The sequence below is a fragment of the Rattus norvegicus genome, chromosome 2 (assembly GCF_021556685.1).
Source record: "Rattus norvegicus strain SHRSP/BbbUtx chromosome 2, alternate assembly SHRSP_T2T, whole genome shotgun sequence".
Lineage (NCBI taxonomy): Eukaryota > Metazoa > Chordata > Mammalia > Rodentia > Muridae > Rattus > Rattus norvegicus.
This window is the reverse complement of record NC_141535.1, coordinates 244,445,184-244,458,417: the sequence shown is the minus strand read 5'-3', so window position 1 is coordinate 244,458,417 and position 13,234 is coordinate 244,445,184. Positions and strand designations below refer to the sequence as shown.

The 13,234-nt window shown below is 44.3% G+C and overlaps 2 protein-coding genes across 22 annotated transcripts in view; one reads left to right on the top strand and one right to left on the bottom strand.

The window, feature by feature from the left end:
• Positions 1-9,418, top strand: part of St6galnac3 (ST6 N-acetylgalactosaminide alpha-2,6-sialyltransferase 3) — a 519,650-nt gene extending 510,232 nt beyond the window's left edge. For 4 of the 5 annotated variants that reach the window (XR_015661775.1, XR_015661776.1, XM_087621270.1 and 1 more), the window contains 2 exons: positions 6,160-6,267; positions 7,279-9,414. Coding sequence is in view for 3 of the 5 variants with exons in the window: in XM_087621270.1 (XP_087477396.1) it covers positions 6,160-6,267; positions 7,279-7,465 (295 nt within the window). In the remaining 2 variants the exon portion in view is untranslated. 5 annotated transcript variants of the gene reach the window in all.
• LOC147996628 (uncharacterized) overlaps positions 1-12,955 on the bottom strand; it is a 29,682-nt gene extending 16,727 nt beyond the window's left edge. For 3 of the 17 annotated variants that reach the window (XR_015672714.1, XR_015672711.1, XR_015672715.1), the window contains exons 1-2: positions 12,091-12,953; positions 4,219-4,353 (exon numbers count right to left, since the gene is read on the bottom strand). Coding sequence is in view for 4 of the 17 variants with exons in the window: in XM_087638336.1 (XP_087494462.1) it covers positions 4,219-4,353; positions 11,034-11,067 (169 nt within the window). In the remaining 13 variants the exon portion in view is untranslated. Of the gene's footprint in view, positions 1-3,641; positions 4,354-11,033; positions 11,588-12,090 lie in introns of those variants that run through there. The other 14 variants (XR_015672717.1, XR_015672704.1, XM_087638342.1 and 11 more) reach the window with 12 other exon arrangements.
• Between the last annotated feature and the right edge of the window lie 279 nt (positions 12,956-13,234).

Genomic DNA, 13,234 nt, shown 5'->3' with positions numbered 1-13,234 from the left:
TGTGATCTTTGGATTGAGAGCACTCCTGGCTCCTGGCAGACCAGTTCTCTATAGGCAGGTTTTGGTTCTGAGAGCTGTGGGATAGCTCCTGTTCTGGATGCAGATGGAGACTTGAATGGCCCAGTCCCAGGCTGCCCTGCATCTCTGAGCCCTGTGTACTCCCTGGGGTCTCTCCTTGTACAGTCAATGGTGAGATAGTGGAGTCTCACCTGTGGGCTGTGGGCTTAGGAGGGAGAGTGCTCTGGGCAGATCAGCTCTCTGCAGGCAGGTTTTATGTCCGAGCACTGTGGAAAATCCCCAGCTCTGGGTGCAGATGAGACTGGAAGGGCTGTGTCTACTGTTTTCTTAAGAGAGCCTGTGACAATGAGAAGTGAAACTACACAGGGCTGCCCAGGCAGTGCCATACAAAAACTCTGTCATTCACAGTGCACTGAGACTGACCTAGAGAGATATTTGGTCCACTAGAATATAAGCCACTGAAGCCATTGAAGCAATATTGTTGGAAGTCCAAGAAACTGAGTGGGGAAAAAAATAACACACTCAACATTACCCAGTTTTCTTTTGGAGAGTCATCTTGTTAGAATTCTCAGTGCCTCTAATGAACATATCAAGAACAGAATAAAGAGCATTGCCCGTGTTTCCAGAAATGAAAAGACAAATCAAAGACACAGACAGGGAAAGATGCTATGGCCAAAAACATTGAAATTGGTAAAAAATAAATAACTAAATAATATTCTAACAGATAACAAGCCTGCCTATTTTATACCACGGCCTTTAGGTAACAAGTAATAGGGGGAACATAAAAGGGAAAAGTGGCTTATATATTCATCAGTAATAAGCTAGAGTAGGAGAGATGTTTTAAGTGGAATGCCTCCAAGCATGTACTAGATCACTGCACTGACAGAATCATTTTTCTAAGAGATGAGCGAGTCCATTTAGTGGCTTCCAGACTGTAAGTATCTTGATTACCAAGGAGCAGAGGGATGCAGAGTCTGGCCAGTGGTAACATATGATTGATAGTTTCCTGGTAACAGCCCTGCCTTTCTTCCCTCCTGCATGGCTCATTATCCTGCAGCATTAATTTAAGTTTCCCAATCGGACTGAATCAGGGCTTAAATTCCTTTATCATCCCAGTGGGAAACTCGATGGTTTATTTGTAGATGGTGATAATTGTTTTTATTGATCCCCAAATATGGGGAGCTGTAAACACTGCTACGGCCAGGCTGGTCCACAGTGCTGTGCACATGAGTGACAAATTGTAATAGTCTATGAGTCCCAGAAGAGACTTAAGAAGTTCTAAGGCAATGGATGCCTGTCCCAGATCTCTGTGAGTTGAAACATATGAATAAGTCCATGCACACCAGCTACTGTCTTTATTGTTGTTGTTGTAAATATTGGACAATAAAAGGTCTATTCATATCTGATTTACACTCAGTTCTTACATATCATTTAACAGATAGGAGGCCTGCAAGTGGCACTCCTATATGAATTACCAGAGCCAGTAGATTTATAACAATAGTGTGTAGCAACAAAATAATTTTATGGTTGGGGGAATCACAACAGGAGAAACATGTGTTAAAGGGTTGTAGCCTTTAGGAAAGTTGAGAAGCATTGCTCTAAGACTTCAGTTCTCTGGGCTGTTGTTTTGGAAGAGTTCCTGGGTTCAGCTAGGACCTGTATTTTTCCAGGTTGGACATCTTAGAGAAACATTAACTCTTGAGTATTTGAGGAGAGGCCCTGGTGAAAACCCTAGCATGTACTGTAGATAGGAAACGTCATGACATTTCAAGTCTCAAAATACCAGAGATGATAAGGGAGATAATGTCACTATCTAATTAAGTCCTGTTTGTAGGACAGGGCACTAGGGCAGTGGAACTCTTCTCCCATGTAAATCAAACATCACACATAATGTTGAGGAAAGCTTTGGGGCTAATTAGTGTGAACTGTCTACCTGGAAACAAATCAGGTCAGGTCTAAAAGGAACTGAATGTCATAAGTATATTTTTCTCAAGTCCTTGTCATTTGGTATTTGGTAAAGTAGAAATATCGTTGGCCAGGCGACCAACTTTAAAACTCCTGACCCTCTTTTCCTGGGGTGCAAAAAAGATGGATAGTCTATATAGAAACATCATGATGACTGCAGCCTACCTCCTTTTGGTCTCCTTCTGACCTCCAGCCCTCTCTGTTTCCTTATCTCTGGCTCTGGATTGCTTCTATTTAAGAATCCATTTCACTGCACCTTCTGCTGCATTCCAAATGGAGAATGCAGTTGGCACTCTATGTCTGAGGGAGATTGGACGCCGACACCTACCCAACTCTTCAGGTGCTCAACCTCTTGTATAATGGAGAAGCATTTGAATAGTGCTACACACACTCTCCCAAATGCTTCAGGTCACCTCTACGTTAATTCTAACTAATGCAATCACCATACAGAGAGCTGGGATGATATAGTATTTAGGAAACAAAGACAAGAAATCAGTCTGTTGATGGCTTATCCTGATGCAGTTCCCTCCACACAGTGGAAAGACAGTATTTGTGTCTACAGTTTGTAACACCCAAAGATCCAGGACCCGTGTTCCTGAGACTGAACCACAGTGAACTGTGGGTTCCATGGGATAGAACCACCAGTGGTGTAGAAGAGTGGCCCACGAGCGGGAAGGAGTCACACAGAGATCAAGCTTTTGTTACCACATGGCTTAGCAGAAGGCATGCTGTGCCTAGCCTAGGGTCTTGGGGAGCATCAAGGAAGCAGGGTTAGAACAGGGAGTGTCATAACTCATGGTCTCCAAGATAGTCTATGTGGACATTCTGTTCTGTGCTGCCTCTACATGGCCACTGTTCTGATTGAATTAGATTCTTGCTTTTCTTCTTGATTCTTCCAAAGTTTTACCTTCTTCATATCCTTTCCATAGTTCTACAATAGTAACTCAACCAGGCAAAGTGGAGATCACTAAAAGCACGGCATTTGTTAGAGTGGGCTGCACGTGATCGAATGCTTCTATCTGTTAGAATTCAAACGCAGCGTTTGTTTATGGTTTGGGAGGAGACATACCATACTCAGTGTGTGCTAGACGCTGCTATGAGCCGACAGAGGGAGCATTCATGTTTACACGATCGGACGCCATGTAATACAACACATCAAACACCTGGTGTGAGAACGTCGGCGTGCAGGTTGACTGAAAGATACCTGGTCTCACAATCCATCTTGGCTACTGACTGAAGCTGTATATGCTTCAGCAGCTCCTCTACCCTCTGGGTCAGCGTCCTTGCTTCTAGGTGAGATAACTGAACTATGTCATACCTAAAGCTTCTTCCAGTTTTAAAATCAATTGACTCTGTATCACCAGACAGTATTTTGTCACTAAGCTGTAACCAGCAGGCTCTGCACCAGGATGCTCATGTGCTGATGCTATAGTTAGCAAGTCCATGAGTCACATGACCAGTTAGGCTCGCTGGCATGGTGGCCATGATACCCATGTCTGGGGTACGTGTAGAAAGAGGGAGGTAGAAGGAAAGTTTTACCCTGTGGTTGGATTAGATACCATGACTAAAGTTTTCAGGAGTGGTGGGTGCTCTCTGTCCCTGTCTTAATAAAAACTGCTTGCTGACGATTCAAGAAAGAGAATGTCATGGGACCAGGGGATTGAGAGTAAATTTTAATTTCCATGAATTACAAGAATAAATAAAAATCAAAGCATACGTCATTCTTTTTTCCACTGAAGCTTGGTTTAAATGGGGGACACAGATGTCACCCTGGCTGAGGATAAAGGGGAGACCTTTGGAAAATATCAGCAACTTGATCCTTCAGGCCAGCTGCCCTGCCTCTTCTGGTGCAGTTCAGATGACACACAAAGGTTTCAATGATAATTTAAAAAAAAATCAGCCATCACCTCCCCGTGTGAGTTCATGCAATTCCAGAAGTGCTAACATGTTCTAGGTTGACACATGTTAGGGATGAATGGAGGGAGGGAGGGAGAGAGGGAGGGAAGAAGCAAGCAAGCAGTGAAGGAAGGAAGGAAGGAAAGAAGGAAGGAGAGAAGGAAGGAAGGAAGGAGAGAAGGAATGAAAGAAGAAAGGAAGGAAGAAAGGAAGGAAGGAAGGAAGAAAGGAAGGAAGGAAGGAAGGAAGGGAGGAGGTTGTAATTCAGACCCACGGATGGCATCATGTTAAGGACATACATTCCTAGTACTGGAGTCCTGGATATCAGCAGATACTGACCTGGGGCCTCACCCAGGGCGGTGCTGGGTGTGTGAGCATTAGTTGGTAGAAGAGTTGGCTGAAGTCCTGCCAGTCCTGAGTCTCGAGGGAAATGTCTCTGCACAGCCTCCAGATGACGTGGGGCAATCCACTTGCCTGTGCAGGAAGAGATGTGAGGAGAAAGACTATTGAGCCTTCTCAATGAATTGGGTCAGCTTGACTAATGGTAGATTCAGAGATCTATCCCGAACCATTTGCCTCTGGCAGACCCCCGAGGTCAGCGCTGTCTCTGATTAAATCATCCCAGACCCCATTACTGTGTTCCACAGCCCACCCCAAACAAACCAATCTTTGCAAAGCACATTTGCATGTTCAGGATATATACCTAGGTTGTGTGATCTTCATGAAGTATTTTCCCTGCCATGTCTCACAGGGTCTTGTTCTCTTTAACCACACACACACACACACACACACACACACACACACACACACACACACACACACACCCCACCCCAGACTCCTATTACCATGATCACAGAGGCAATCCCCAAGGAACTTTATAGAGCATCTGGATGTAAATCTAATCTTCCAGTCAGCATAAAGACAGAGACAATGGCCATAACTCTGTATTTATAGCTTCTATAAGAGTGATGGGCACATTATAGGTGACCAGTAAAATGTGTCCAAGAGGCTGGAGCCAGGCCTTAAGCAGCAGCTTGTGTTCTGATGCCTGTAAGGCTGATTAGGAAAGCATTCAGATCCTTTCATGTAACAGGCCTAGCCTAGTGTGTTTACTTTATGTGCAGAATCCAGGAGAGGGCTGGAGGTCAGAAGAAGACGGCTTGCTTAGCATATACCATGTCCAGGGTTCACTCCTCAGCACCGTAAAAAGTAAAATTCATAAATTATGGGGGGCAGAGCAAGATAGCTCAGCAGATAAAAGTACTTGCAGCCAAACCTAACTATTACCCGAGAGCGATTCCCAAGACCTACGTGGTGGAAGGAAAGAACTGACTCCTGCCCTTTGTCCTCTGTCTTCCTCTTGTACACAGGCACCCTGCCACACACACACACACACACACACACACACACACACACACACACACACACACAGGTGCATACTCACACTTGTACATGTTCACACAATTACATACCCATACATCTACATAACCACATGGTCACGTACTCACATTCCCATATACTCACACCCACACATCCATACACCCGAAAGTTCACACACACACACATACACACACACACACACATTGTCACACAAACACATCACTAAATACATGCCAATACACATATCTGCACACACACATGCATACTCACACAAACACATCATTAAACACATGCCAATACACACACCTGCACACACACACAAACAGCCACATACACACACCCATGCATACACACGCATAACCACACACATACACAGCCACATACACACACCAATGCATATACACACCGATGCACACACACACACACACACACAGATGCAGCCACATACCCACACAGACACAGTATTAAAATATGTAAGAGGTGTTAGGGAGACCGAGAAAGTGTTGTGTCCAGGTAAGAAGGCGCCATTATCATTCAGTGATCACCAGAGCTCTGAGAACGTTCAGAAGACCCATCTGCCGATACACACCCCTAATTTGGGTCTTACAGAAAACCAAATAAATCATTTTTTCACCTGAAGGGAGAAGGCTTATCCGGCTTCAGATATCTGGCATATGGCTTCTCTTCCACCCAGCAGAGCTTTGAGGCTTAAGGTAGTGAGAGCAAGAGTGTGCCCATAAATTATTCAGAGATAATTCACAGTAAGTGTGTATCCTTGACAGATTGTCAAGTTTCTCAGTGCTCGCCCTGATAACGGGCACTGTGTTTCTGATCTGGTATGGCTTGTTTCTCACCACACCTTCTCGTCACTCTGTGTTTTATCTGTCTCTGTCCCTCCAGAGTCCAGTCTGGCTCCTATCTCAGCACCGGGTGGTTCACCTTTATCCTGGCCATGGACGCCTGCTACAGTATCCACGTCTACGGGATGATAAATGAGACCTACTGCACGTAAGATCTCGGGAAATCCTGTTCTATGCAGCTCCGGTTCTGATACCTTGTCAAAATATCACAATTCATTTTAACGCCATAAATCTGAGAAATAGATCAGATGACAATTATTTCCAGGTGTTCTTTGCCAACATGACACATTCTTGTCAGTATGTCATGGCTCCGACTTTTAAGAGTGATAGGAAGAAAACAGTGTTTACTGCAGTCTGATGTCACATGTCAGAAGGAACACTCTCTCTTCGTTAGTCACACATCCAGGACTTGGGACTAGGAAATTTAGAGTAAGTTTATCGGTGATTTAATTTGCAAAATCAAGGCTGCCACATCTGTCCCTCTGAGGGCTTGATGGACAGCTGTCGGCCACTGGCTCTATTTGCTCACAAAGAAGAAAATGCCCTGATACCTCAGAGAAGCATTTCGGCTCAACAGGACTTCCTGAAATGTTTATTTCACTAATGTGTGACCGATCTGCCAGACCATGCATTTATGCACAGTATATGGTGTCTGGCGGGGTAGCTTCTAATCAGATTGACAGACTCACATGCTTCATGAAGATGGTGTAATAAAGTTCCTCTACCAGTGTAATTCAGAGAGCACTTAATCATGCTCTTAAAACGTAACTCTGGGTCACGGTGTTCATGAATAAACATTTGTGCTTTAGCCGCTAAGTCTAAGAGAACACAGATGACCCCCAAACTTCACTGTGGAAACCGTTTCCTTGCCTCTTAAAGAGCATTGGGCTGTGTAAAGTCTGTCCTGTCTTATACTGTCTCATCCCTTGAAAGAGAGCCATGAGTTTGAATGTAATTGGTGTGATATGTAAATTGTATTTGATCTATCAGGACACTGAGAATGGTTCCTTCTTCCTAAAAGCTTTCATGTGCAGTAGCTTTTAACTGGTTCATTGATGATGGTGTGTAAGTAAATGCATTTACGGGGCACGTAATGGATTCTTGTAAATGCCTGTCTCATCCTTGGCTCAGTCTTGCTCCTTTTTTGTTTCTTTTCCAGGACAGAAGGGTATAGAAAAGTCCCCTATCATTACTATGAACAAGGGAAGGACGAGTGTAACGAGTATCTTCTCCATGAACATGCCCCATACGGGGGACACAGGTTCATCACCGAGAAGAAAGTGTTTGCCAAGTGGGCCAAGAAACACAGAATAGTATTTACACACCCAAACTGGACAGTGTCCTGATGCTGTGCTTCCTGACCGTGACACTGCAGCTGTGAGGAAGAGAGGTTGATGGTGGTGACAGTGCGGGCAGGATGCTCATGGTGACCATGGTCCTGGACATTCTCTGTGGGGACACTGACTCTGCTAGTAATTTGAACTTTGGCATTCTGTGGGAGGGGGTCATGTTCATTCTGGTCCTTCTGGTGGTTCAGCCCTGCGAATTGCACTTTAAAACTTACCTACAACTGAAATGAAGGCTGTGACTAAAGAAAACACGAAGATTACCTTTCAAGATGGCTGCTCAGAATTCTTTAACAGAGGCTTCCAGGACTCACGATTCAGCCTGCTCAGGCAAGGTTACTGAGTGCATGGGCTGCTCCCCATCTTGGAAAATGGTGGACTGTCATAATACACTGTCCCCAAGCAATTCTTTCAGGGTAGAGATATCTTGCCACCGTTACCAGTTACCCTGATAGAGGGGAGGTATCTCTTTCTGCTCTGCCATCTTTCTTCCATATGTCTCTCATCTAAAGCCTCAGGCCACCTAACTAAATGTAGCAATGAAGGCATTCTGTAATTCCTGCATATCAGGATTGCTGGACTGTCTCAGAGACTTAATTCAAAATGTATCAAATAGCAAATATTGACAATTTTTCACTTGGACAGCTGTGCTCTCACTACTCAAAACAATGTAACTAAACATATTACTACAATTACCTACATTAATGTTTAGTTATTTTTGGTTGAGTGCTAAACATTAACAGGTTAGATATACTGCTACACTGTAATAACACATACTGTGAAAGCATTTCTTGAAAATAACCAAAGGGTTCCTCACTCTTCTTCAACACTCAGTACCAAGAAATGAGATGCTCTTTGAAACCACAAAACAGGGGAAAGCAAGACATATTTTTGCATCAATTTGTATCCTATCATATTCATAATATATATTTTTAAATTCAAATTTCTATTTTATAAGCTGAAGGTGTACCTCTCTCCATATACATTATCAATGTCAAGTGCCAAACGGTAGATATGGAACCTTCTTTATATCATCAAACCCAGCCCAAGCTTTTGCCTTCATAGGGCTGATTGTCCCTTAGGTTGCCGTATGTTCTGCTAGAAAAGTAAAATGGTCATGAGCTTCATTCCCAAAGTGCTTCGCTATGCTTCACATAGGCTATGTACCACGTGACGCCCATGGCCACCTCCCTGGACTATTGCCTGCACATTCTGCCATCCCCAGCAGCTGATCTGCATTGTTGGCTGTGTTCATGTGTCCCAGGTCGCTCTAGTTCAGAATATAGGTATAGAATAGCATTTGTGTAAATCAGTAAACGACTGAGTTCTCTGCCAAGCACAGCATAGCATACCAAGATTATGCAAAATGGCCACAAGGACGGCCGTGTCATAGATCAGTACCCTATAAGCTTAGATACCTTCAATGTTTTTGCTTCTGTTCGTGGCTCTCTGTTCCAGAGCTCGGGGACAATGGCTAGGAATGGTAGCAGAGAAATACAGTTTCCAGGTCTAGACCTGAGACAGCTTTCTTCTCTGTAGACTCAATGATCCTTAAATATTAGAGGTTGATTTTCTGAGACACTTCCAAGCATCCATAAATATCTTGGCACAATGATTCAAAAGCTAAAACCAAGCTGCATTGAGTGTTTTAGAGCTGGAAATGACAAAACACCTCACCTGTGCCACCTCGACAGGGCTTTCCTACGATTAAGGGCTATGCTAACTCATTAAGATGTGCATCTTTCCTACCCTCTGCACCCATTTTGATATCCCACACCCCGACCCATAAGCTTTGCCCAGCCCCATCTTCACCGCTGGAGAGGAGTGGTCATTCTGTTGTTTGCTTGTGTGATTTTTTAGTTATGAATGTTAGTTCCTATAGAGCTGATAGTGGATCCAAGTGCCCACTTAAAGGAAAGTAAATAAAATAAATCATAGCAATGTTAAAATTTCCGTGTGAGCACTGTTTTCTCTCAACTGTGACACGGTCCTGCTTTTACTTGAAAAGAACCCTCGGTTATCTGAACTCCTTCAGTAGTGGCGTAACCTGATTTATGACACTGTCTAGTCATTGGCGGGCTAACTCTCTTTTGGTGCTCACTGATGAAAGACTCAAAAACAGGTACTCTCCTGCCTCCCTGTAGGGAGCTATAGCCTTCTCTCGTGTGTACTTTCCTCACATTGTGTGTGGGAAAGCCAGCATCCAGATTTAAGCCTGCAGTCATCTGGGATGGTAGCACACACAGGGTCCTCACCCCTGCTTTCTCTCTCCCTCCCCCTTTTCTCATCTGTTCTCCTCTTCTCTCTCCTCCTCTCCCACTTCTCCTTCCTCTTTCTTTCTCCTTGTCGTCTGTCTCTTTTTGGCAAAGTACAAAACCAAAAACACTTCATGAAGACACAGTTGCGTTCCCTTGCAGTTGGGGATTTGACCAACTCTCAGGAGTTGCTTTCCTCTGAAGTCACCCTTTTCTCTACTTCTATCTCCTGTCCCTTCCTTCCAGCCTTAGAGCTGGTGGAAGTGCAGAGCCTAATGTCCCCCATGTGAAGGACAAAGTTTCCCTCTTGGACCTGCTGAGAGCGGGAGGCAAGTGGACGGGCTAAGGAGAGCATCAGTCACGCAAAGCCCCTGCCAACCCCACAGGTACTAGTCCGCTGAAAGACTTTATCCACACCCAAACGTTAAAGTTAAATGACCTCGTTTGGGACTGCTATACAACTATCTATGTATTAATATCTATTTACGAAAAGGAGAAGGTTTTGGTGTAATCTAGGGGACTAGGCCAATGAAATCAACCAATCTAGGACCATGGAAGTGAACCATAGTCTTCTGCAATCAGCATAAATGCATGCGATTTAAAGTCACAGAGTGGTGTGGAGAAGGAAGTCAGGTCTGAGCGCTTGCTGCAGGGTCATCGATCAGGTCACGCCACTCCGAGTTTGGTTCCCAGGAATTCCCAGAAGCCACATTAGGCTCACAACTGCCCCTAACTCCAGTTTCAGGTGATCTGGTAACCTGGCCTTCGTAGGCATCCACCTCTCTCTCTCTCTCTCTCTCTCTCTCTCTCTCTCTCTCACACACACACACACACACACACACACACACAAATGCATACACAGAAACAACAATAATAAAATTAAATCCTTTAAAGCATATCAATAAAATGACTCCTGATGCCACATTACTGTACCCCTGATTACTCTCATTCAACCCTCATTCAAGAAGCTTCTTACGGTTAATGGGAATTTACACAGAGACCCACAACTGAACGATATACAGAGACTGAGAGACTTTGCAACACTCAATCCTGAGAAATATTCTTTAAATAAATTCATAGAATATTATTTCTAATTCCTTAGAATCCTTTAAAAAAAGCCCATTGGAAAATTTAAAGGGTTTTAAAATCTCTTCGAAGTCAGCCCATCTATAAGTCAGATTGATGTTGCGATAGAAAGATGATTTTGTCTCAGTGACAAACTATCAAAAAATAATTATTAATTTGAAGTCACGTTTGTCTATATGAGCATGAAGCCCATTTGTGCCTGTAATATATGAACAGGTAATGCATACCTGTGTACTTACGGCTGTACGAGAAATCGTGCATTTGATTCCATATTCTTTGCCAACGTGTGACTCATAGAAAGCCTTATTTTAGGCTTCAGCTGAAATTCGTTGGGTTTTATTTTGAATGCTGAAAAGAAAAAAAAAAGAAAAAGAAAAAAAAAACTCAAAAGTAAATGCTCTGATTGCCGAGTGTGTATCAAATCACACTGCATGGCTGGCCACAGGAATAAAGCCAGATGCTAAATCTAGAGCCGAGGACACAATCAGACATACAGTTGTCACCAATCAGACACACAAGTGTAGCAATCAGTATCAGCAGACTCCACCACCTGTAGCTTGGCCATCGACACACTGAAGAACACTGTGCCGGGCTCCGTTCCTCCTGTTAAAACAAGCCAGGAGGCGACATCCGCATCTGCACGATTTCCGTTACACAGCGTAGAGCTGTGGCTGTCGTGGGAAAGGGGTCATGATGGAAGGAGACTCTTTTCTTCTTCTCTGAGGGTTTGGTATGAACCAGCTGACTGGGGAGCAAGAGTGCAAACTGGAAACCTGTCGACCTTTAAGAAAAGGACACAGCCCTCAGAAAGGCTTACTCATGACGTTCTTGGAGTAAAAGAAGACATTTCTGTTTCACCTGGTAAGGTTAATTGGATGCTAACTGTAAGATCACTTTAATTCTGAGAAGCAAGAAGATGCAAACAGATGGTACATAACATATATATGTATGTATATATGTGGTATAATTTATATATTATAATGAGCACTTAATATGCCATGTCAAGTGAAAGACTCAGCCATTGTCCAGGAGCAAGAGGCATGCATTAGGACATATGAAACACAATCCCACTATAAGGAGGAGGACTCGTCCTTCACATACTTTCTCACTGGCAGAAGCTCATTGGTTGATTGTTTTTGGAAAGAGACCCCGTGACTTTGGGGACCAGTGCTCAGCGTCCTAGGCCCCTGGTATATAGAGATGCAAGGGCCTGGAGAAAGGAGCCAGTCCAGTCTCTCTGTCGTGCAGCCACGGAGTCAGACTTGGGGACGTGAAACAACTCACCGTTTGAATGTCAACCAGACTGAGGACAGTCCTGGCACCCAAGTCTTGTCACTTGTCTCCCGCTCTAATACACTTTCTAATATGCTGAACAATAAGTAGGAGAGATGTCCATTCGGTTAACTAAAAGAACTTAACCACGACACACAGGCTTGGAGTAGCACGGTGTCTACTCGGGACCAGACGAACCCTGTCCTTCACTGTACAGTTAACCGGTACAACACAGACAGAGCCCGAGTCCCGCACCGTCTGCTCTGTTCTCCATGTTTGTTGCTAAGACCGGCAGTTTTCTGTTGCCATGAGACATCGGGGTTCATCTAGAGAACACGAAGGCACATTTCTTACTGTTTGTCACTGAGGCTGGTCAGCCCTTGCGTCTGGGGCGCTGCGTGACGAGAGAGGCTGCTCACTGACCCGGAAGGCTAAGACTCAGAGAGAGGAGCCCAGCTGCGTGGGTTGGCTCCTGTTTGAGGTCTCATCTCCTCTGCAGTGCATGTAAATACCCGACGTGCCACAAGATCCGATCAATATGCACAGCTTGAGAGTCCACTTGTTTGGAACTGCCGCAAGTGGAGAATTCTGAAACTGTATGCACCGGGCTCTTCAGGAATAGTGCGTTGTTACGTTCCTCGCTCTTGCTGACCGTAGAGACACCACCGGAATGAAATCGCATGTAAATTGCAAAGGCATTGAAACAGAGCTGTCCTTGGGCATTGTAACAGGATAGAAAGCCTCATTTTGCCATTTTTAAGTCCCTTACATTTTTTCCCCTTTCTTCTCCGAATAGGCACAAAATTGTTTCTGAGGTAGCAAAGTGCCTCTTTCTCTACAAATAGGTCTCTTCTCGTTCGTGCTTTAGAGATCACAGAAAAAAAAAAAAAAAGAAGAAGCTCATCTCCATGAAGGCGAAGAACACGTGACCGGAAAGCGCCACATCCTGGTATTTGCTGACACTCTGAGCAGTTTCTTCTGAGAAACTTAAAAAGGATGGAAACCTGAGTGTTGTTAACCCTTGGTCCCCAGGCTGCTGCAAACTGCTCGTTTTCTTATGCTACACTTCGTCTGTCACCGGCACTGCATAAGGACCAGTCCTGGTCCACGTGGTTTATGTATGCCTCACTTGTGTTTGTGGGGTCACACAGTCTTC